Source organism: Rutidosis leptorrhynchoides, chromosome 4 (assembly GCF_046630445.1).
Source record: "Rutidosis leptorrhynchoides isolate AG116_Rl617_1_P2 chromosome 4, CSIRO_AGI_Rlap_v1, whole genome shotgun sequence".
NCBI lineage: Eukaryota > Viridiplantae > Streptophyta > Magnoliopsida > Asterales > Asteraceae > Rutidosis > Rutidosis leptorrhynchoides.
The window spans coordinates 634,739,132-634,763,229 of record NC_092336.1 but is presented as its reverse complement, the minus strand read 5'-3'; the positions used below and the strand labels follow the sequence as shown (position 1 = coordinate 634,763,229).

General features: G+C 32.4%; 2 protein-coding genes across 3 annotated transcripts; one reads left to right on the top strand and one right to left on the bottom strand.

Moving 5' to 3' along the window:
- The first annotated feature begins 2,973 nt into the window (after nucleotides 1-2,973).
- LOC139904265 (aldehyde dehydrogenase 1) lies at nucleotides 2,974-7,199 on the top strand. Its single transcript, XM_071886209.1, has 9 exons — nucleotides 2,974-3,076; nucleotides 3,217-3,359; nucleotides 3,970-4,353; nucleotides 4,725-4,814; nucleotides 4,950-5,123; nucleotides 5,861-5,998; nucleotides 6,088-6,225; nucleotides 6,330-6,391; nucleotides 6,896-7,199. Exons 1-9 carry the CDS (start codon nucleotides 2,974-2,976, stop codon nucleotides 7,167-7,169), a joined length of 1,506 nt encoding a protein of 501 aa, XP_071742310.1. The 3' UTR covers nucleotides 7,170-7,199.
- A 3,021-nt stretch (nucleotides 7,200-10,220) lies between these two features.
- On the bottom strand, nucleotides 10,221-13,657 carry LOC139904263 (phosphoribosylaminoimidazole-succinocarboxamide synthase, chloroplastic-like). 2 transcript variants are annotated; one of them, XM_071886207.1, is made up of 12 exons: nucleotides 13,090-13,657; nucleotides 12,874-12,975; nucleotides 12,643-12,772; nucleotides 12,444-12,536; nucleotides 12,252-12,340; nucleotides 11,795-11,875; nucleotides 11,597-11,686; nucleotides 11,387-11,476; nucleotides 11,026-11,076; nucleotides 10,866-10,912; nucleotides 10,596-10,653; nucleotides 10,221-10,519 (listed from the first exon to the last, which is right to left on the bottom strand). In XM_071886207.1, exons 1-12 carry the CDS (start codon nucleotides 13,450-13,452, stop codon nucleotides 10,457-10,459), a joined length of 1,257 nt encoding a protein of 418 aa, XP_071742308.1. In that variant the 5' UTR covers nucleotides 13,453-13,657; the 3' UTR covers nucleotides 10,221-10,456. The 2 variants fall into 2 exon arrangements, with proteins under 2 accessions (XP_071742308.1, XP_071742309.1); XM_071886208.1 differs by lacking the exon at nucleotides 12,444-12,536.
- Nucleotides 13,658-24,098: the final 10,441 nt, after the last annotated feature.

Genomic DNA, 24,098 nt, shown 5'->3' with positions numbered 1-24,098 from the left:
TTTACTGTTTCATAACTGTTTTATAACTTTTGGGGTGAGACACATGCTTGCTTTATAACTGTTTTACGCTTAGACACAAGTACTAAATTGTTAACTATGCTGTCATGCTTTGATTCATGCTAAATCCCTACCGTAATATCGTTAATTGCTACGTTTAAATGCAAACTTAATTATTGTGAGTAGGCCTATTGAGAGTAACGTCTCTAACCATTCGACCGTTGGTCTTTGGTTACATAATAATGATTCCACGACACTGATAGTACAATGTGTCATAGGGTAAACTTGTTTAGTAGCGATATTACAAAATGCAGCAACACTTTTAGATTGATATTTCTATATCAATCAACTTTAAACTAAATCTTGTGGTCTAAAACTTTGGATATTATTTATAAACCTATGAATTTCACTCAACTTTTTTGGTTGACACTTTAAGCGTGTTTTGTCTCAGGTGATGATTGAGCTAGCTGCTACTTGCTACTAGATGATTGATGTATGCTTTGCTGCTTGCATGGAGTCCATCATTCATATTTATCATTTTGTTTAAGACATTTTCCATTTACTGTACTCTTATGATGTAAAACTTTGAATAATGCTTCCGCTGTTTATTTAATAAATAAAACGTCTCATTTAGAGTCGTTCTCGCTTATACAACTGTGTTATGATATGATTGGTCACAATTACCCCTGGTCCATTTTGGGGGTGTGACAAAATTCGATTATTGCAAATGATAATTTTGATTGATAAAATGTGTTTAGTTGTGTTCCTCGTCAAATTTCGTTTCCAACGATGTATGGTATGCGTTTTAAGTATTTACGGTTTGCGACTTGTGCTTAATTGAAGTTTGGTTGAGACTTGAACAATTGAAACTGACCAGGCACCAGTTCACGTTGATTGCTGCGGCGCAGCACTCCTTGGTCGCGGCGCGACATTAGGCGTGGTCAGGGACTGATCAACTTTACAATTTTTCGTTTAATTCTAACTATGCTACGCACCTCCGATTAACATGAAACTTGGCCAACATGCTTATATATGATTAAAAACCTCAGAAAAATAGTTCGGGACCCGACCCGAACGTGTTGACTTTTTCGTTGACTTTGACTTGACAAAAGTTGACTTTTATTCAAACTTAACCAAACACTTATGCAATCGTTCTAACATGATTTTATACTTATATCTTGCATGAAACTTGACAATTTGATTCACATGCTATATAATCGAGTCGTAACGAGTCATAGGACTAATTGAACAACTTTGACCAACAGTGTTCACCGTTATTGATACAACCTACTTGTTTAGGTCAAGACTAGCATCCGTCCTTACACACGTTTACTTGTGAAGTACTTTATTACTCGTGCACTCAAGGTGAGATCATAGTCCCACTTTTACTCTTTTAAACTTACATTTGGGATGAGAAAACATAAACGTTCCGTTTTACAAAGTGAACACAAGTACGAAAACAAACATTCTACATACGAGTTTGAACAAAAATTCTCAATTCGATTATCATTAGTTACACTTGCCGGTCCTCCTCTCTTTCAATACTTCAACTTTTTCTCTCAAACACCAATTCAAAGATTCATCATCCATTTCTAATCTAGCAATCAAACATCAAAACAAATTACATATTTGGAATCCTTGCATCTTCCTCTTCAATTCCATACTGATTTTATCAAGTTTGGGTAACTTCCTAAAAACACTTGATTCTTTGTTCTTGATGTTTTTAACTTATAAAAGTGTTAATTAGTGTCTATGGCTCAAGTCTAACATGAATATATGATTTATATGTTCGATCTCGTTATTTTGAGTAACTAACTTGAACTTGAAAATGGGTGTGTTTGATCTTGAGATTTGGTTGCTTAAATGTTGTTAAATGTTAAAAGTGCATATATTAAATGTGTTACTAGCATCACTAGCTTCAATTTGGTATGTAGGTTGACATGGAATAGCTTCATAAACATAATTGTTAAATTTGTGATTTTGAGTTAGGGTTTTATAGAAGTAAAATGAACGTTTGATGCATTGAATGCTTTGCAATGTGGTTTGTAAGTGTTTAGTTGTATTGTATGCGTAATTACCTATGAAACGGCGTATCATATGTGTGCATTTAATTCCCGAATCATAAATGTGCATTTATGAATTTGAAGTATTAATGGTGGGCATTTATTGATCATTCAATTTGGAAATTCGATTATTGCAAATTATAATTTTGATTGATAAAATGTGTTTAGTTGTGTTCCTCGTCAAATTTCCTTTCCAACGATGTATGGTATGCGTTTTAAGTGTTTACGGTTTGCGACTTGTGACTTCAAATGCCAAAGATACAATTTTAAACAAATAACTTTTTAGAGTATGTTTATACATTTTAACTTATAAAATTATTATAATTATTTTATAGGTTACTTAATGAGACAACCAATCGACGCGTGATAGATTTTAATCTTTTTTTTATGATTTTTTTTTAAAAATACTTGTTCTTTTATTTAGAAATGGTCGTCGTTTTATTCTTTTGTAATGATATATTGTTATTATATCTGGATGGATTTGTTACCGTATCGTTGATTACGTACATATGATGTTTATTATTGATAGAGATTATATTAAAAAACAATTTATCGCGTAAGCATTCCCTATCATGAAATCCTGGCTTCGCCTCTGCTTACCTTTATTTATTTATAATCTTGTTTATAAAAATAAAAAAAAATAAAAAAAAATAAAAAAAATTACAAATGTAAATGGATCGATATTTTTTTATTATAATCGAAACTGTAAATACAGTTTGTTGAAACGGAAACTATATTTATTCTCTCTCCTGTCTCTTTATGTTTTCCATAAAACCATGTCCGAATACGAAACCAAATTTTCCCATGTTGGCATGCAAATAATTGCCTATAAAATCGCCTAGCTATATTATATTGTTTAAAATAAAAACTTATCAAAATTAGTATTCACTTACTTTCAAATTTCACCTGAAACATGAGTTCAGTAGTAGCCAATGGAAGTTCCAAGTCTCCAAAAACCCATGAGATCAAGTTCACTAAACTCTTTATCAATGGAGACTTTGTTGATTCCATTTCAGGTCTTCTTTTCACTCTACAAATATACAAATATTTCTCTATATTATTCGATACTGATAATAATGAAATAATGATAAATACGTATACCTATTGTCTAGTTGATTAACTTGGTACAATTGTGTTTGAACTTCAAAATATGTAGGAAATACATTTGAGACGATAAACCCGACAACCGAGGAGGTGATAGCAAAGGTGGCCGAAGGGAGAAAAGAAGACGTTGATCTAGCTGTTAAGGCTGCCCGTGAAGCTTTCGACAATGGACCATGGCCTCGATTGTCTGGCGAAGTAATTTTCTAAATATTATTCAAAAGTTGAAAAATTGTAAGCTAGAAATCACGGGCGGATTTAGTTTTTTTAGCACTGGTAGCACGGGCTACCAGTGAAATACGTCATCTAGTTGAAATTTTTTTGGACTTTTAACTAGTGATATCATTGGATAATGTAAATTTTTTTAAGTGACACAGTTGGATAGTGTAAATTATTTGAGCTTTTAACTAGTGACACCCGTGACCACAGTCGAAACTACTAAGGGGTAGGGGGTGGCACCCGCCCCTAGTGGATTTGTAATTTTTAATACAAAAATTTTGGATTTTTTCATTTTGTCCCCAGTGGATTTTTTTTTTTTTTTGCTCAGAAGTCTCCATATTTTGCCCCAAAAGCTTCTGTATTTTTCCCAAAAGTCTCCGTATTTTACCCAAAAGCTTCTGTATTTTGCCCCAAAAAAGTTGATATGCTTTTAAAAAAATATTCGCCCACGGTGAAAATATTTTCTGGTTCTGCCACTGCGGCCGTGACTACGATTCTTAGATCTGCCACTAAATCATCCAGACTCATGAAGTTCATATATCTTATGGTGCAAAATGTTCTGATTCATTAAAATTTCACAATATTTCAGGCACGACGAAATATTATGTTAAGATTTGCGGATTTGATTGACGAGAATGCAGATAAAATAGCGACGTTGGAAGTAATGGATGGTGGAAAACTGTTTGGCGCATCGAAGTACTTTGAAGTACCAATTTGTTCAGAAACATTTCGTTATTTTGCTGGTGCATCAGACAAAATCCGCGGAGCTACTTTAAAGATGTCTCGTAATATTCAAGCATACACATTACGTGAGCCCATTGGGGTCGTTGGACATATCATTCCATGGAATGTTCCTGCCTACACATTTGCCACCAAGGTTGCACCATCTTTAGCCGCAGGCTGCACTATGGTGATCAAACCAGCTGAACATACACCTCTGACGGCTCTTTTTCTCGCTCACTTATCAAAACTGGTATTATTCTAAACTTAAATGTACGTTGCAAGCTACATATGTATTACTCTCTTCGTCCCGTTATAAGTGTTGACTATTTTCAAACTCTTTTTTTTCAACTTTACTTTAAATATTTTTGTGTTGTATAATACATGACAAAAAATATATTAATGGATTGGGTTTTATTTGTGTTTTTATCAATATCACTTTAATCAAGTATTATATAACACAAACAAAAAACTTTACCATCAAAATTGATAAAAAAAAAAAAGACTTTCAAAGTCAATAATGGACACTTATTTACCGTAAATTATTTGTGTTATTGTTTTACGTTACAAAACAACTTGTTCTTATTTCAACTAGTTACGAGTTACTTATTAGTTAATGTTTAGGCTGGTGTTCCTGATGGGGTGATTAACGTCGTTAACGGGTTTGGAGAGACTGCTGGTGCTGCAATTAGCTCTCATATGGACATTGATGCGGTGATTATTTTTTTTTTTTTCTAAGTCGAAGAAAGCATATACATAATAACATTGATAGTTTATAATACATAAATGATACTTGATGCATAACAATGTTTGATCAACCCGGTTGTTATGTTTGATCAACCCGGCCAGGTCACATTTACGGGATCAACAGAAGTGGGTCGTGCGGTAATGAAAGCTGCAGCAGAAAGCAATTTGAAACCCGTGTCACTCGAACTAGGAGGAAAGTCACCTTTCATTGTTTTTGATGATGCAGATCTTGACAAAGCCGCAGAGCTTGCTGTTATCGGAAATTTAAATAACAAAGTATGATCAATAACTTATTTAGGTCAAGTTTATACATACCAACAAGAAGTTAGTAGTATTCTAGAGTGGTCTTAAAAGTGTAGGCGCTGATGGATTAGGTAACACGTCAAATTTGTGTCACAAAATCAGTTTACGCGTTAGAGATGTATTTTTAAGCTATTTTTCATTTATAACTTATCATCATTTGACTTGTTAGACCACCCGCAACCGTGACTGTTGACGTGGAGTAAGATTTTGCATTTTTTATAGAAAAAGTAGTTTTTTTACTGTGACGTGGCAATGTCAAATTTTGAAGGTAAGTAGTGGTTAGTGTTAAATTTGAGTCAAAAAGTATTGAATGATGTGGTAAAATATGATTAAAGTTTGGTGGGAAAAAATAAATTAATAATATATATATATATATATATATATATATATATATATATATATATATATATATATATATATATATATATATATATATATATATATATATAGGTTCTGATTGGTTAGAAAAAAATCAAACGCCCAAAATATTTCCGTCAAAAATCCGACTAACACTTTTACAGCGTCAGTCCTTCGCTCCGTTAGTGTAGTAAACGAGCGTTAGTTTTGTTCACTCTGGCTGACCCCCTCTCCCAGAGGCTACGATATGGATGGTCTTATTAGTAAAAGATGATTTAAAATGATCAATTAAATAGTTCAAAGTTGTGAACTTTATTTAATAATGTATTCCGATTCTTCAATTCCATGTACAGGGTGAGATGTGTGTAGCAGGGTGTCGTGTTTTCGTTCAGGAAGGGGTGCATGATGTTTTCGTCAAGAAACTAGAAGGGATGGTGAAAGCTTGGCCCATTGGAGACCCATTTGATCTCGCCACTCGTCATGGACCTCAGGTATATATAATCAGAGTTACTTTTTCAAAGCTTACAAATTTTCATATCTTATCGAATTCACAAATATTAATCCATTTTATGTTGTACAGAACAATAAACAGCAATACGAAAAGGTACTTTCTTGCATTGAAAATGGCAAAAAGGAAGGTGCAACTTTGGTAACAGGCGGTAAGCCGTTTGGAGAGAAAGGATACTATATCGAGCCAACTTTATTCACAAACGTTACTGTATTGACTCATATCCTTATTATCTTACAAATATCCTTTTTCTAAATATAATCTGTAAGTTTGTGATTGTTAATACAACTTAGATTAACTTGTTCATTTTACAGGATGATATGTCCATAGCCAATGAGGAAATATTCGGCCCTGTAATCTCTGTCTTCAAATTCAAGTATGTGCTTGAGCTTAATTGTCATTTTCTATTAAAAAAAATGTTATATGTGCACATTATAATGGTCAACTTACCATTAATGGCCGGCTAGAGTGTAGATCGCGGGAGCCAGTCTCATAAAAAAGTTTTACTAGCCGAGCTTGACCTTAATTAGTAATGCATGCTGCGAACCGATCTTGAATATTTACTATTATTATATTTTTTGGCAAAAATAACAAATAATGTTTATATAAAAGGTACCTTTATCAATAAATGAAGGACCTTGAAGTGGTAAAAAATCAGAAATATAAAGTATACACTTGAAGACTGAAGTGCTCAACTTAAAGAGGGCAAAACCATTTTATCTATTCAAATTATTTTTCTCATTTCTCCGAATTTGTTATATACACGTTAAATACTTAAATTTTAGGGCGTACATCCGTCTCTACCCTTAGTATCTTTCGTCACTGAATGCATGACTAGATTAACGATGTTGTACGCATTTGGATCATGATCTTTTAACAGGACCGTTGAAGAAGTGATCAAGAGAGCAAATGCCACAAAATACGGGCTCGCATCAGGGATAATGACAAAAAATATTGACATTGCAAACACAGTTTCAAGATCAATTAAAGCAGGTGCGGTGTGGATTAACTGTTATCTAGCACTTGATCGAGACGCACCTCATGGAGGATATAAAATGAGTGGGTTTGGAAGAGAACAAGGATTAGAGGCACTTGAACATTATCTTCAACTTAAAACTGTGGCTACACCTATCTATGATTCCCCATGGCTTTAAGCTGTTAAATAATTCGAAACCTGGTCAAATAAAACAGTTACACTTCCATTTATCATTAGTTCTTGGGTTATACAAGTACAACAAAGCCTTTTTAATCTCTTTAAAATAGTAACCAAGTAAGGTTTGTTTCACATGATTTTATTTTTACATATTGAGTAAATGGTTTCAATATAATTTTTGTCAAACAAAATGAAGCATGTTTTCTTCCGAATGACACAATTATATATATTCGTGAAATTTATATATATACTAATTATGGACAACGCCAACCAATCATATTCCACCACATCATCACCTTCCCTACAGTTGCTACAGTTATAACAGTATCCCGGGGTATTTTAGTCTTTTTACACCCAAAAAAAAAAAATCATACACCAAAAATTAACAACTTACTAAATTGAACACAAAAAAAAACAAACTTCTATCAATAATCTCCGCCATCAACGCCTGCGACTTCCGGCAACAACCCTCGGTAACTGCCACCACCGCCCAAATCTGAAGAAAAATATGCGCCGTTAAAACAGTAAAAAAAAAAAAAGAAGGATGGTGACATCAGATATAAAATAAAAACAAATTTTATCAAAAAAAAAAAAAACGGAACTAAAAGATACAAAAAATCCTATGTTAAAAATTTATAATAAAAAATTATAAATGAATATAACAAAAATATAGAAACATCTTTCAATCTATAAATCTGTAATATTTTAAATTACATCTTAAACACAATAATTCATATCTATGTTTTAATTTCACATCCAAGAACCATCACCATCCATCCCTTTTCAACTACATTTATAAAAAAAATATTTTTCAAACATATAAGCATAATAACAGATCTGACCGTGGGCGTGGAAGTGCGAATGACATGCGGCGGTTTGATCGAAAAAAGAAAAGGTACCGGCGGTTTACAAAATTTTATTCCCCAATTTCTTCTTTTGATAACTGTCATCCTCTCAAATTAGCTACAAACCAGGAGGAAGATGTCAGCGCACCAACCGAGGACATATAGATTTTCCATTTAATCCGCCGTTTCCATTAAATCTTGAAGCCTTCCACTCATGTTTTATGCAGATGCCGAACTCCATGAATTAATAAATTAAGGTTAGGGTGAAAGATAACGTAAGAGAACCCCCAAACAGAGGAGAGAGAGGCTGAAATTGGGGGATAAAAGTAGATCTACGATATTAGAGGTTTTACGTATTTTGTAAGCAGTCAAAGTCAACATTTAAAAACCATGGGCTTCAACTTAAATCAAATGAATGGTAGTATAAAATGGTGGGCTTACATGGGTCTCACGGATAATCGATAGGAACTTCTAAGAAATCTAAAAAGATATTTAAGAACTCATTTTGCCTTTGATTTTAGCATTCTAAACACGTACTCATTCCGTCTCAATTAGATAGTCCATGTTTCCTTTTTATTTAAGTACCTTTATACCATTACTTTCTTAAGTAAAACAAAAATGTAGGTAAAAAGTAAGGGGTAAAACTGAAAAGTAGACAAGAAAGTACATGTATCAGTCACTTTTTCTAAAACTGTGTGTTTTTTGTCTGTGGACTATTAAATTGGGACGGATGGAATATTAATTACTGTAAACATATACGGAGTATTAATACTAATTAATATTAATATATTAATACTATATACCTACTATTTTCCATAAGTGACTGTCCAAAGTTGAATAGTTGTAATTAGCACTAATTTAAGAGTAAAATGATAATGATAATTTGCCACTAACACATAACAAAGTGCGGGTAATTTACTTCATCAACTTTTTACATCATGAACAAAATCAGCAACTATATATTTTGAAAGGCAAGAGGAAAACAACACACGTTTTGTATCATTGTCTATAAACACTACCTATATAATGTAACCAATAACCATAACATGATTAAGCTTTTGTAATGTAAATATGCCAGTAGCAAACCTTATCCTCAAAATTAAAACACAAAGTAATAGAAAACGCAAACTATCTCTGACTCAAGAACTCGACGCACCGCGATATATACATATTGGGTTCTCCCTTAGGATCTGTTTTACCCATCTACTAGTTATATACTATTTGTGGATTAGTTTATGGTAGTGAGTGTATAAAAGAAAAGAAAAAAAAAAACAAAAAACAATTGTCACAAAAAGAAAAGGTTAATTATATCTTGAGGCTCCAAAAAAGATAACATCAATAGGCATGATTGTAGAGAAATCCCTATAAAACCAATTGTCAAAACATAATTATAATAATTATAATTATAATTATATATTTATAAATCAAAAGAAGAAAAGACAATAATTAATGGGAATTATTCTGGAGAAAAGTTCAACTGCTTTTTTTAAAAAAAAATTAAAATATAAAAAAGGTAACTTTGATATAAAAGAATGAAAGAGCGTAAACGAAACAATACAAAACCAGAACTCGAAACAAATGAAACTAAGACTAACCAACCTAACAAAGACAAGTAGCAAAAAACATAACAAACGCTAACGACAAAAATCTAAAAGCACCAAAACGAGAAGGGTTCAAGTATTACACACGAGAATGTGAGTTGTATTTAATGAGCTTGGTGATATTTAGTAGAACCTTTTCCATATCGTTTGGGGGTAAAGGGAGGGGACCTTCGGCGGGATAAAAGAGAGTGCGGGAAAAGCGGCTACAGATACAGGACAAAAGAAGGACCTCCCTTTTCTCGCAGCCCAACACGACTTTGACTTAATTCTTGACCGTGCCCTTGGATCGGTTTCAAGGTTTCCTCCCGGGCAGCGATGGGGGCGGAGTTATTATCGCTACATCGGCATAGTCGAAACGGAAGATGATCGCAACGGGTGGTTTAGTCCCCTCGGGTGATCCCAATCGTTGTTCAAAAAAAAAAAAAAAAGAAGTTAAAACTAATTAGACGAGGCCTACAACGCACAGCAAATAGCCCTCCGCCCATGACCAACAGGTCCTCAACAGAAAAAAAGTAAATTGTCAAAAAAATTAAAAATTAAAAGGCACCAAAAAAATGGTATAACGAACCCTTTGACAATTCCAATGGCCATTTATTTGTTCAGTCAAGCATTGAAATTTAGGTTCTGCATTAAACAATAAACCTTTTATCAAAATATAAACCTTGTTACCAATACAAAAATGGTAAAAACAATCAACCATTGTCATCAGAACATATTCAGTAACGGAAACTGCATTTTAAGTTGAAGGTTGTTTACAAGTGCCTATAGCTTAAGGCTTGATCTTTTGTAACAGAAAAAAGCACCTGACACTTAACATTGATTATTAACTGCTCGGATTAAAACTAGTTCTGTAGTGATAGCAATGCCTTTGAGACATTGCGGCAAATTCTATCATGTATAGGTTCCTGCACACACAAAGGAACAATTTAGGATACAATTGTTCACTTATCGTCAAACTATGCGGAGATTCGGGAATTTTACCATGGTCTCATGTATCTGAAATCTTGATTTTGTTATAGTCTCGAACAAGAAAATGTATCTGCCATTCAAAAATACAGTTTTTTTAGCTGATCATTACTAAATTCTTTCAAACAAGCATAAACGTAAAAATCTCACACTATCTAACAGGGAACTACTTTTAAAAGAGATTTTAGCATGTTTTTAATCAATTCCACGAGTATTGTGATTAAATTTTGTGACAAAGTATGATGTTTCAAAACATAAATCACTTATAATGTAGTGAAGGCATACCGCCAAGCCAGTTCCGTAACAAGCTCTTCTGGAGCATCGGGGAGAACCTAAACGGGAAAAAGTTTGGAATATTTAATAAAGTAACAACTTTCAAGCGATAAAAAAATAATAATAAAATAAAAAATAAAAAATAAAAGCTGTCAAAGTATGCCGTATTTACCTTATCTTCATAGGGATTGCAGTGATCTTTAAACCACAACCTCAAAAACTCCTAAAAAGATTTCACATACCAAACGTCAACTAATATTAAAGTGAAGACATACTTGGGTTTGTTTAATTTAGAAACTTAAACCTAAAATGTCATTTAAAAACATAAATAAGAAAATTCAGTTTGTTTAAACCAGATCAGACGAATCTGGATCATATTATTGACCAAATCTCAAACTGAGAACCTAACTGAACATTCATCCGGTCAAAACATTGTTATTTCATGATATAAACTACCAAGGAGGTAGATAGTTGACTTGTGAGGTCAAAGAAACATGAAAGTCGAAGTAAGTATTCAAAGAAAAAACTTGAACCTTATCAATATTTTCGGGTTCAAGACCATTCTGAAACCGGGACTCATAAGAATGGGCTAACCAGTATCTGCTTGAGTCGGGTGTATGAACCTGCATAAATTGTCACAAATTCTATTATTAATATGAATTAGTCAATACATATGTGACACGTTACTTTACATGTGTGAATGCAAATAAGAGCAAGAGAGAGAGAGAAATAAAGACAGATACCTCATCAATCAATAGCACCGAACCATCAGGGGCCTTTCCAAATTCATACTTTGTATCGACTAATATCAAACCATGCTGTAATGCCACACGCTGCAAATGAAAAATAAAAAGAAAACTCATACTATATAATATAGATATACCACTGGGACTTTAGGCATGAAAATTCTAAGTTGAATGAAAGGAATAAAGAATAACCACCTGGCCATACTCGAACAAACTTAAAGCTTTCCTACTCGCTTCATCATAATCAGCTTGACTCATCAAGCCTTGTTTAACAATCTGCAAGATATATACAGAATTCCATTTGTAAGCAATATAGTTAAATCGTTAACACTATAATTAGCAAATATGCCTCGATCTGGCAGATCATACAACAAGTCAAAATGTTGAAACTTTTGGAATTGTTTGAGACGTTGGCGTGACCCAAAATAACTTTGACCAATTATTTTAGTTATCTGTAGAAATGTGTTAAAATATAATAAGAAAAACCTACATTATTATGAAAATAATGTAACTGGTAGAATGAACCGTTTGAAGAAGTTGTATCAATTATAATGCATTTTAGGTAATATGAACCGCTTTATTTTGAAAAAACATTAAAGTAAGCACAGTGTTGTTTTCTAAGTAATACGAAAGCAGAAAACGTTATACAAACCTCATCGGGAGTAATAGGAACATCATGGTCTGCAGCTTTAGTAGTTGGTGTAATTATATTTGCAGGTAGCCTCTCATTTTTCAACATTCCTATTGCATATTGTTCAAAACTTTTCTCACTAAATTGAGAAAACAAAATAAAGAATAGTTTAAGATTCTTATGGAAGACAACACACAGATCTCGACTACAAACCTTCAGGAAGAGCATTGCCACAGTAATTCCGCACTCCGTTTTTGTAAACAGTCCATAACGATGTATCAGTACTTCCAGTCCCATAGCCTCTAACTAAACAGGTTTAACAAAACAATAATTATTAATTATTAAAGAAATCAAAAGAATAGGTAAAAGAAGGGAAAAAAAACATTATACATGTCAATGTGACATCACTTACCAACAAATTCGACGGGAAAAACAGAGCATTTCTTTGCAATAGTAACATTTTTATCAGGGACTGCTATTATCGCATTTGAGGCAATATGTTGAGTTTGATTAAACCACCATAAACTTGTATCATTAAGAACCTATAAAGTATGTATTAAGTTAGCAACAACAACTACTACTACAGTACACCTTCTGACAGCAGCACGAATCTCAAACTAATCAAATCACACTGAACAACAACCTGGCCTTTAAACGGAATTGATGCAAGAACCCTATCAAAAGCACTTTGTCGGTCCGTTGTAACTAATACGAGATAATCTCCTCCATCGTAAATATCCCTAACCTAAAAAAATGTCATGTTGACATTGTTAACAAACACTAATGACTACATATACAAATTTCCCAAAATAATTTTCAGACACTTAATTCTATATATACACAGTTGTCTTTAGTTTACCTTTCCTCTTGTTTTGGATTTGAGAGAAGGAATACTAAGATGAAGATTCGTTTCGGAAAGGCAATTCGAAAGTGAAGCTTTTGCAGAATTAATAACTTCGTCTCTGTGGTCACTATTTGTTAATGCATTCAAATTCAGATTCATATTCATATTCAATTCATCTTGCTGCTGCTGCTGATGCTGATTGGTTGCCATTACAGAACAAATCCTCGTCAATTTCTGGTTATTAATTTGGCCAAATTTGAAACTAGTTTTTGCTGAATTCCATAAAAGTAAACTGTTGTTGGTTGAAGACACTGATGGTGATGAAGGTGAGATGATGCCTAGGGTTTTGGTAGGGTTTAAGCCTGGAATACACGCCATTGTTTGTTAAATAAAATTCTCCTTAATTTGTAAATTCACGCTATTGTTGACGAAACAGTGACGATTGATATACGGAGTATAAAGCAGGAATCAATCAATCAAAAAATCAATCAATCATCTATCAATCAATACTTTTATTGTGCGATGAAAAATGGAATTAGAATCGTGGGCTGAGGCTGTGTGTGGTACTTTAAGGTTTGACTATTCGTTTGGACGGAAGGTCTAGATGGATGGATACTCGTGAAATTTTAAATTAGACTTATTTTATAGGGCTTTCGTGTACTTCATAATAAGGCCCATTTCAGAATTAATGGGCTCATTATATCAACAATCGCCGACTTTTTTTGAATGGCGGTATTAATGTTATTGAAGTGGGCATTACTCACCTACCCGATTATATTTAAGAAGTTGCATGTCATGCTTATTTTCTACACATGTTAAGCTGAAACCTCAGGATATTGCATCCAAGAAAAATTCCCAAGAGAACCTTGTCAAGTAAGATTCAAACACGAGACCTCTTAACAATTATTGACTTGTTTTGTGTTTGTTATAGTGTTAAAGTAATACGGAGTCATTTTGATTAAAGCTACTATATATCTATGACGGGAAATGACTAAAATACCCTTTAGAATTTAAAATGCCGGTGAACAGTAAAGTAGTGTTCTCTAATGATATAATTGAAATGTAATTTTTTTTAATTATAGAATGCAAATCTTAGGTTGGTTATTTATCACAAAGAACACATTGATTCTGACAGGTAAGCACTGTTGAGATACTTCCGTTTACCTAATTCGTAATGAACGTCTTAGATTCGATGACGAGGTAATCTAAACACTTCCATATAATTACAAGTTTAAGTTTATGTCATTTTTATTAATTATTTTGATGATATTGATGATACTAAACATGTCTATGATAGATTAATAATTTGTGTTAACAGTTATTAAAATAATAGTAAGAATAAGTAATTACAATGTTGCATGCTATTATCGTATCTCTTATTCAAACGACACAAATTGAAGTGTCTAATAGTGTATAGTATACAATAATAGTAAGAAGAAGTAATTCCAATATTGCATGTTATTGTCGTATCTCTTATTCAAACGACAAAAATTGAAGTGTCTAATGTATATGTGTGTGTGTGTGTGTGTGTGTGTATATATATATATATATATATATATATATATATATATATATATATATATATATATATGGGAAAAGTGAATATGGTGTTGTTGTGCATATAAGCTTATATGACAAACACCTCAAATTTTCATGATTTTGATGTTGTTAATGTATAATAAGTTTTGAAATACGTTATTGAATCTACAACAAACAAAAGATTACATTTTGTTGTTAGTTCTTTTAGCAAATTTCATCAAATATAGATGACATGTTGTTCCACATGAAGAATTGCATATTAATAGTGTTTGAGAACTACTAATGCAAAACATGAATTAATTCGAATTTCGTTGCTTCAAATCGATATATAATCATATAAAAATGTGGTAAAATAGTTAAAATGTAGTTTAGTTTACAAGAAAAACATCAAAATCATGAGAATTTGTGGTGTTTGTCATATAAGCTTATATGTATAACAGCACCATATTCACTTCCCCCTATATATATATATATATATATATATATATATATATATATATATATATAGTCAAAAGTTCAAACGAAAATCACAAAAAGAGCGAGAACTGCGAGAACTTTTAATTTACAAAGATTTTCACATGTGAGTAGATTGAATGACACATAACTAGGGATGGCAATAGATGTTCCATCCATGGACATCCACCCGATCCGATCCAATTATAATGGATATGGATGGTGTAAACGGACGATTAACGGATATGGATATAGTATGGATGATCTAACTATTTCGCGGATCGGATATGGATGACAATTTACCATTCACGGATATATCCATTATCACCCGAAATACATCTATATATACATATATACGTACTAAAATATAGGCATATACATCTACATATCGATATACATATACATATAACCTACAAATTCTTAAAATATTAACGAAAATAAGGGTTGTAATAGTCACAATTATTAAATTGTTACTAACAATATTATAAGTTACATATTTAAATTAGTTTAAACATATATTTACTTATATCATAACGTTATTTACTCAATTAAATTTACAGTCGACAATAAAAACTTGTAAAAACTTGTAAAAACTATATGATGTCATATATATGGATATATATATAGTTAACATGGTATTATGATAAGTAAACATATCATTAAGTATATTAACAATGAACTACATATGTTAAAACAAGACTACTAACTTAATGATTTCGAAACGAGACATATATGTAACGATTATCATTGTAACGACATTTAATTGTATATATATCATATTAAGATATATTAATATATCATAATATCATGATAATGTAATAATTTAACATCTCATTTGATATAATAAACAATGGGTTAACAACACTTAACAGGATCGTTTACCTAAAGGCTTCAAAACAACATTTACATGTAACGACTAACGATGACTTAACGACTCAGTTAAAATGTATATACATGTAGTGTTTTAATATGTATTTATACACTTTTGAAAGACTTCAAGACACTTATCAAAATACTTCTACTTAACAAAAATGCTTACAATTACATCCTCATTCAGTTTCATCAACAATTCTACTCGAATGCACCCGTATTCGTACTCGTACAATACACAGCTTTTAGATGTATGTACTATTGGTATATACACTCCAATGATCAGCTCTTAGCAGCCCATGTGAGTCATCTAACACATGTGGGAATCATCATTTGGCAACTAGCATGAAATATCTCATAAAATTACACAAATATTAGTAATCATTCATGACTTATTTACATGTAAACAAAATTACACATCCTTTATATCTAATCCATATACCAACGACCAAAAACACCTACAAACACTTTCATTCATCAATTTTCTTCATCAAATTGATCTCTCTCAAGTTCTATCTTCAAGTTCTAAGTGTTCTTCATAAATTCTATAAGTTCTAGTTTCATAAAATCAAGAATACTTCCAAGTTTGCTAGCTTACTTCCAATCTTGTAAAGTGATCATCCAACCTCAAGAAATCTTTCTTATTTATATTAAGATATCTTTCTAATACAAGGTAATACTCATATTCAAACTTTGATTCAATTTCTATAACTATAACAATCTTATTTCGAGTGGAAATCTCACTTGAACTTGTTTTCGTGTCATGATTCTGCTTCAAGAACTTTCAAGCCATCCAAGGATCCTTTGAAGCTAGATATATTTTTCTCATTTCCAATGGGTTTATCCACAAAACTTGAGGTAGTAATGATGTTCATAACATCATTCGATTCATACATATAAAGCTATCTTATTTGAATGTTTAAACTTGAAATCACTAGAACATAGTTTAGTTAATTCTAAACTTGTTCGCAAACAAAAGTTAATCCTTCTAACTTGACTTTTAAAATCAACTAACTTAATGATTTAAAACCTGAAAACACAAAAAACACCGTAAAACTGGATATACGCCGTCGTAGTAACACAGCGGGCTGTTTTGGATTAGTTAATTAAAAACTATGATAAACTTTAATTTAAAAGTTGTTCTTCTGGGAAAATGATTTTTCTTATGAACATGAAACTATATCCAAAAATCATGATTAAACTCAAAATGGAAGTATGTTTTCCAAAATGGTCATCTAGACGTCGTTCTTTCGACTGAAATGACTACCTTTAGAAAAATGAATTGTAACCTATATTTACGACTATAAACTTATACTTTTTCTGTATAGATTCATAAACTTAAGTTCAATATGAAACCATAGCAATTGGATTCACTCAAAACGGATTTAAAACGAAGAAGTTATGGGTAAAACATGATTGGATATTTTTACTTGTTGTAGCTACGTGAAAATTGGTAACAAATCTATACAAATCATATCCTAGCTAACTTATATTGTATTATACATGTATTCTAATATATTATGTAATCTTGGGATACCATAGACACGTATGCAAATGTTTTGACATATCATATCGACCCATATATATATATATATATATATATATATATATATATTATTTGGAACAACCATAGACACTCTATATGCAGTAATGTTGGAGTTAGCTATACAGGTTTGAGGTTGATTCCAAAAATATATATACTTTGAGTTGTGATCTAGCCTGAGACGTGTATACACTGGGTCGTGGATTGATTCAATATAATATATATCGATTTATTTCTGTACATCTAATTGTGGACAACTAGTTGTAGGTTACTAACGAGGACAGCTGACTTAGTGAGCTTAAAACATTAAAACGTATTAAAAATGTTGTAAATATATTTTGAACATACTTTGATATATATGTACATATTTGTTATAGGTTCGTGAATCGACCAGTGGCCAATTCTTACTTCCCGATGAAGTAAAAATCTGTGAAAGTGAGTTATAGTCCCACTTTTAAAATCTAATATTTTGGGATGAGAATACATGCAGTTTTATAAATGTTTTACGAAATAGACACAAGTAATTGAAACTACATTATATGGGTGAATGATCGAATCCGAATATGCCCCTTTTGCTTGGTAGCCTAAGAATTAGTAAACCGATCTACTAATTGACGCGAATCCTAAAGATAGATCTATTGGGCCTAACGAACCCCATCCAAAGTACCGGATGCTTTAGTACTTCGAATTCGTTTTTATCATGTCCGAAGGATTTCCCGGAATGATAGGGGATATTCTTATATGCATCTTGTTAATGTCGGTTACCAGGTGTTCACCATATGAATGATTTTTATCTCTATGTATGGGATGTATATTGAAATATGAAATCTTGTGGTCTATTATTATGATTTGATAATATATAGGTTAAACCTATAACTCACCAATATTTTTGTTGACGTTTTAAGCATGTTTATTCTCAGGTGATTGTTAAGAGTTTCCGCTGTTGCATACTAAAATAAGGACAAGATTTGGAGTCCATGCTTGTATGATATTATGTAAAAACTGCATTCAAGAAACTTATTTTTGATGTAATATATTCTTATTGTAAACAATTATGTAATGGTCGTGTGTAAACGGTATATTTTAGATTATCATTATTTGATAATCTACGTAATACTTTTTAAACCTTTATAGATAAAATAAAGGTTATGGTTGTTTTAAAAATGAATGCAGTCTTTGAAAAACGTCTCATATAGAGGTCAAAATCTCGCGACGAAATAATTAATATGGAACGTTTATAATCAATATGAACGGGACATTTCAGTTGGTATCCGAGCGTTGGTCTTAGAGAACCAGAAAATTGCATTAGTGTGTCTTACCGAGTTTGTTAGGATGCATTAGTGAGTCTGGACTTCGACCGTGTTTTTCTTCAAAAACGATTGCTTAACATTTTTTTGTTGGAAACTATATATTATTAACATGTAAATATTATGTGATATATTAATCTCTTAACGTGTTTGATATTGTGTGATAGATGTCTACCTCTGGTACCAATCCCATTGATTCACCTAATAATAATGAAGAGTCGAATATAATTTGGGAAGATTCACAAATTCCCGAAGAGGAACCGGAAGAGGAGGAACCGGAAGAGGAGGAACCGGAAGAAGAGGAACCAGAAGAGGAGGAATCGGAAGAGGAGGAATCAGAAGAAGAGGTCCCGGAGGAAGAAATATTGATACGTATAGTAAATCGATTAAATAAAAGAAAATCCTCAACCAACGGACCAAAGTTAATAATGGTCAATGGTGTTTCCGCCGAGGAAGTAAAATATTGAGAAGATTACCAATTTTTCGATGAATCGGATCCCGATGATGTTATAGAAATTACCTCGACCCAATTTAATAAAGCAAAAGAAAATAATAAGGGAAAAGGTATAAAAATAGAGAAACCCGATTCCAACCCCGATGAACTTTATATGTATCGGTAACATTCGTATTTCCTAAAATGTAACAATGACCCGGGAACCTCTAAACCACCAGGTTTTTCTAAACCATTGTGGAAAACGATGGCTCGTATTAGAGGAACACCATATATTCCTAGAAAATTAGGAAAATGAACCAAGTTCGAAGAAGAAGAAATCAGTGATTCAGATTAGAGGGTTGTAATCATGTTGTGTATTATATGTATTGTAGTGTGCTTGTACTTTTATGTTCTATGTAAAAATTGCTTGTATTGTTTGTTAATTATCTTTTACGAATCTAATCCTTGTCTATTTTACAGTATAAAAACAAAATGGACGTTAATGGTAGACAACCGAATATTTTAGAAGACCAACCAGAGGATATGATTGAGGAAATCTTGTCTAGAGTCGGTCAGAATTCATCAGCACATTTAGTTATGGCGAAATTAACTTGTCAAACATTTGAAAGACTTTCCAGAAATGTCTTAGTTTATAAAAGGCTTTCCTTTGATAGGTGGGGTATATCACATTGGGGAGACCGTAAGTTACGCCGTGTTTTCTTTAAAGCGTTAAATGCGGGGAACCCAAATGCAATTTTACGCTACGGGTTAAGAACCTATTTTGACTCAACATATCCCAATATAGGATTTCGTGAATTAGAAAGAGCTTCTAACATGCAACATAAAGAAGCATGTTATGCCTACGGGTTAGTGATGTTCGCTTCTTACCAAAGTGAGAAAAAGAACATCGGATTGCAGCTTTTAAATAAGACATTCCCACAAGTGACGAATTCAGTAGTTGGGGTGAGAAACAAGGTTTTTAGATTATTACGGGGCTGTTGGACATTACGAAACCCTCGTCCTTTTGACGAGATTACAACATGCTGCCTAGCCAATGGTCATAACGGTTATTTTCCACAAGACCAAGGATGGGAAGTTGTCTTAGTAAAACCAGAATGCATGACTTGTTTCTGGACTTATGAATTACGTGTCTTTATTTCCTTTGCTGAACAACTTGCGTATTAACTAGATTTATCTTCAAAACTGTCCTGTATCATAGTGTACCATATTTCATGTTATATGTAATATAGCGAAGTTGTAAGTTTGAAGAATATTTGTATGCGATATATTATTATAATCAGTTTTTCATATGGAATTGTAGTAGTTGAATTGTATATTAGCTACTAAGTATGAACTTAACGGGTAGGTAGTACCCGAATTTAAACTTATAAAACGCTAATATGAAGAAAAAGCTTTTATAAATGAGTTCATATTATGCTACGAAATACTATTGACTACTCTTAATATTCTGTATGATTAACTCGATTCAGTTGGCTATTTTGAAGGAAATGGCACTGACTACTCGACACACCATGAATATGAGCGAAGAGGAATTTCGTACCTTTCTTGCTGCAAACATAGCCGCAGTACAGGTTGCGTTACATACCAACAATAACTCTGAATCTAGCAATGCAGCTAACAGCGCAAGAAATCGTGTAGGATGCTCCTACAAAGAATTCACTGCCTGCAAACCTTTGGAATTTGATGGAACCGAAGGACCAATTGGATTGAAATGGTGGACCGAGAAAGTTGAATCGGTGTTTGCCATAAGTAAGTATACTGAAGAAGACAAAGTTAAGTACGCTACGCATACCTTCACAGGTACTGCGTTAACGTGGTGGAACGCCTATCTTGAACAGGCAGGACAAAATGCTGCTTACGCACTACCGTGGTCGGAATTCAAGCAATTGATGAACGAGCAGTACCGTCCTAGAAACAAGGTCAATAAGCTTAAGGTAGAGCTTAGAGGGTTACGAACACAAGGGTTTGATATTACCACATACGAACGACGATTCACAGAGTTGTGCCTATTGTGTCCGGGAGCGTTCGAAGATGAAGAAGAGAAAATCGACGCATTTGTAAAAGGGTTACCGGAAAGGATCCAAGAGGATATAAGTTCACACGAGCCCGCCTCCATACAAAAGTCAAGTCGAATGGCTCATAAACTTATAAATCAAATTGAGGAAATGATTAAAGAACAGGCGGCCGAAGAAGCCAATACGAAACAAGTCAAGAGGAAATGGGAAAAAACCAGTGACAAGGGTCACAATTTCAACAATCAACCCAACAATCATAACTACAATCGCACCAATTTTTGCAATAACAAACGCAACAACAACAACCACCCCAGCAACAACTACAACAACCGTTTCAACAATAATAACAACCGCAACAACAACAATCCTAACAATAACAACAAGAGGCAGAAATTCTGCCAGAGATGTGAAGGATACTGTAGTGACCCGAACTTTTCCATGTTTATATATATTAAATGAGATTGATATTTACATGATTAAATGTTTCCAACATGTTAAACAATCAAACTTGTTAAGACTTGATTAATTGAAATATGTTTCATATAGACAATTGACCACCCAAGTTGACCGGTGATTCACGAACGTTAAAACTTGTAAAAACTATATGATGACATATATATGGATATATATATAGTTAACATGATACTATGATAAGTAAACATATCATTAAGTATATTAACAATGAACTACATATGTAAAAACAAGACTACTAACTTAATGATTTTTAAACGAGACATATATGTAACGATTATCGTTGTAAAGACATTTAATGTATATATATCATATTAAGAGATATTCATACATGATAATATCATGATAATATAATAATTTAAAATCTCATTTGATATTATAAACATTGGGTTAACAACATTTAACAAGATCGTTAACCTAAAGGTTTCAAAACAACACTTACATGTAACGACTAACGATGACTTAACGACTCAGTTAAAATGTATATACATGTAGTGTTTTAATATGTATTTATAAACTTTTGAAAGACTTAAATACACTTATCAAAATACTTCTACTTAACAAAAATGCTTACAATTACATCCTCGTTCAGTTTCATCAACAATTCTACTCGTATGCACCCGTATTCGTACTCGTACAATACACAGCTTTTAGATGTATGTACTATTGGTATATACACTCCAATAATCAGCTCTTAGCAGCCCATGTGAGTCACCTAACACATGTGGGAACCATCATTTGGGAACTAGCATGAAATATCTCATAAAATTAAAAAAATATGAGTAATCATTCATGACTTATTTACATGAAAACAAAATTACATATCCTTTATATCTAATCCATACACCAACGACCAAAAACACCTACAAACACTTTGATTCTTCAATTTTATTCATCTAATTGATCTCTCTCAAGTTCTATCTTCAAGTTCTAAGTGTTCTTCATATATTCTACAAGTTCTAGTTACATAAAATCAAGAATACTTTCAAGTTTGCTACCTCACTTCCAATCTTGTAAGGTGATCATCCAACCTCAAGAAATCTTTGTTTCTTACAGTAGGTTATCATTCTAATACAAGGTAATAATCATATTTAAACTTTGGTTCAATTTCTATAACTATAACAATCTTATTTCAAGTGATGATCTTACTTGAACATATTTTCGTGTCATGATTCTGCTTCAAGAACTTCGAGCCATCCAAGGATCCGTTGAAGCTAGATCCATTTTTCTCTTTTCCAGTAGGTTTATCCAAGGAACTTAAGGTAGTAATGATGTTCATAACATCATTTGATTCATACATATAAAGCTATCTTATTCGAAGGTTTAAACTTGTAATCACTAGAACATAGTTTAGTTAATTCTAAACTTGTTCGCAAACAAAAGTTAATCCTTCTAACTTGACTTTTAAAATCAACTAAACACATATTCTATATCTATATGATATGCTAACTTAATGATTTAAAACCTGGAGACACGAAAAACACCGTAAAACCGGATTTACGCCGTCGTAGTAACACCGCGGGCTGTTTTGGGTTAGTTAATTAAAAACTATGATAAACATTGATTTAAAAGCTGTTATTCTGAGAAAATGATTTTTATTATGAACATGAAACTATATCCAAAAATTATGGTTAAACTCAAAGTGGAAGTATGTTTTCTAAAATGGTCATGTAGACGTCGTTCTTTCGACTGAAATGACTACCTTTACAAAAACGACTTGTAACTTATTTTTCCGACTATAAAACTATACTTTTTCTGTTTATATTTATAAAATAGAGTTCAATATGAAACCATAACAATTTGATTCACTCAAAACGGATTTAAAATGAAGAAGTTATGGGTAAAACAAGATTGGATAATTTTTCTCATTTTAGCTACGTGAAAATTGGTAACAAATCTATTCCAACCATAACTTAATCAACTTGTATTGTATATTATGTAATCTTGAGATACCATAGACACGTATACAATATTTCGACCTATCATGTCGACACATCTATATATATTTCGGAACAACCATAGACACTCTATATGTGAATGTTGGAGTTAGCTATACAGGGTTGAGGTTGATTCCAAAATATATATAGTTTGAGTTGTGATCAATACTGAGATACGTATACACTGGGTCGTGGATTGATTCAAGATAATATTTATCGATTTATTTCTGTACATCTAACTATGGACAACTAGTTGTAGGTTACTAACGAGGACAGCTGACTTAATAAACTTAAAACATCAAAATATATTAAAAGTGTTGTAAATATATTTTGAACATACTTTGATATATATATGTATATATTGTTATAGGTTCGTGAATCAACCAGTGGCCAAGTCTTACTTCCCGACGAAGTAAAAATCTGTGAAAGTGAGTT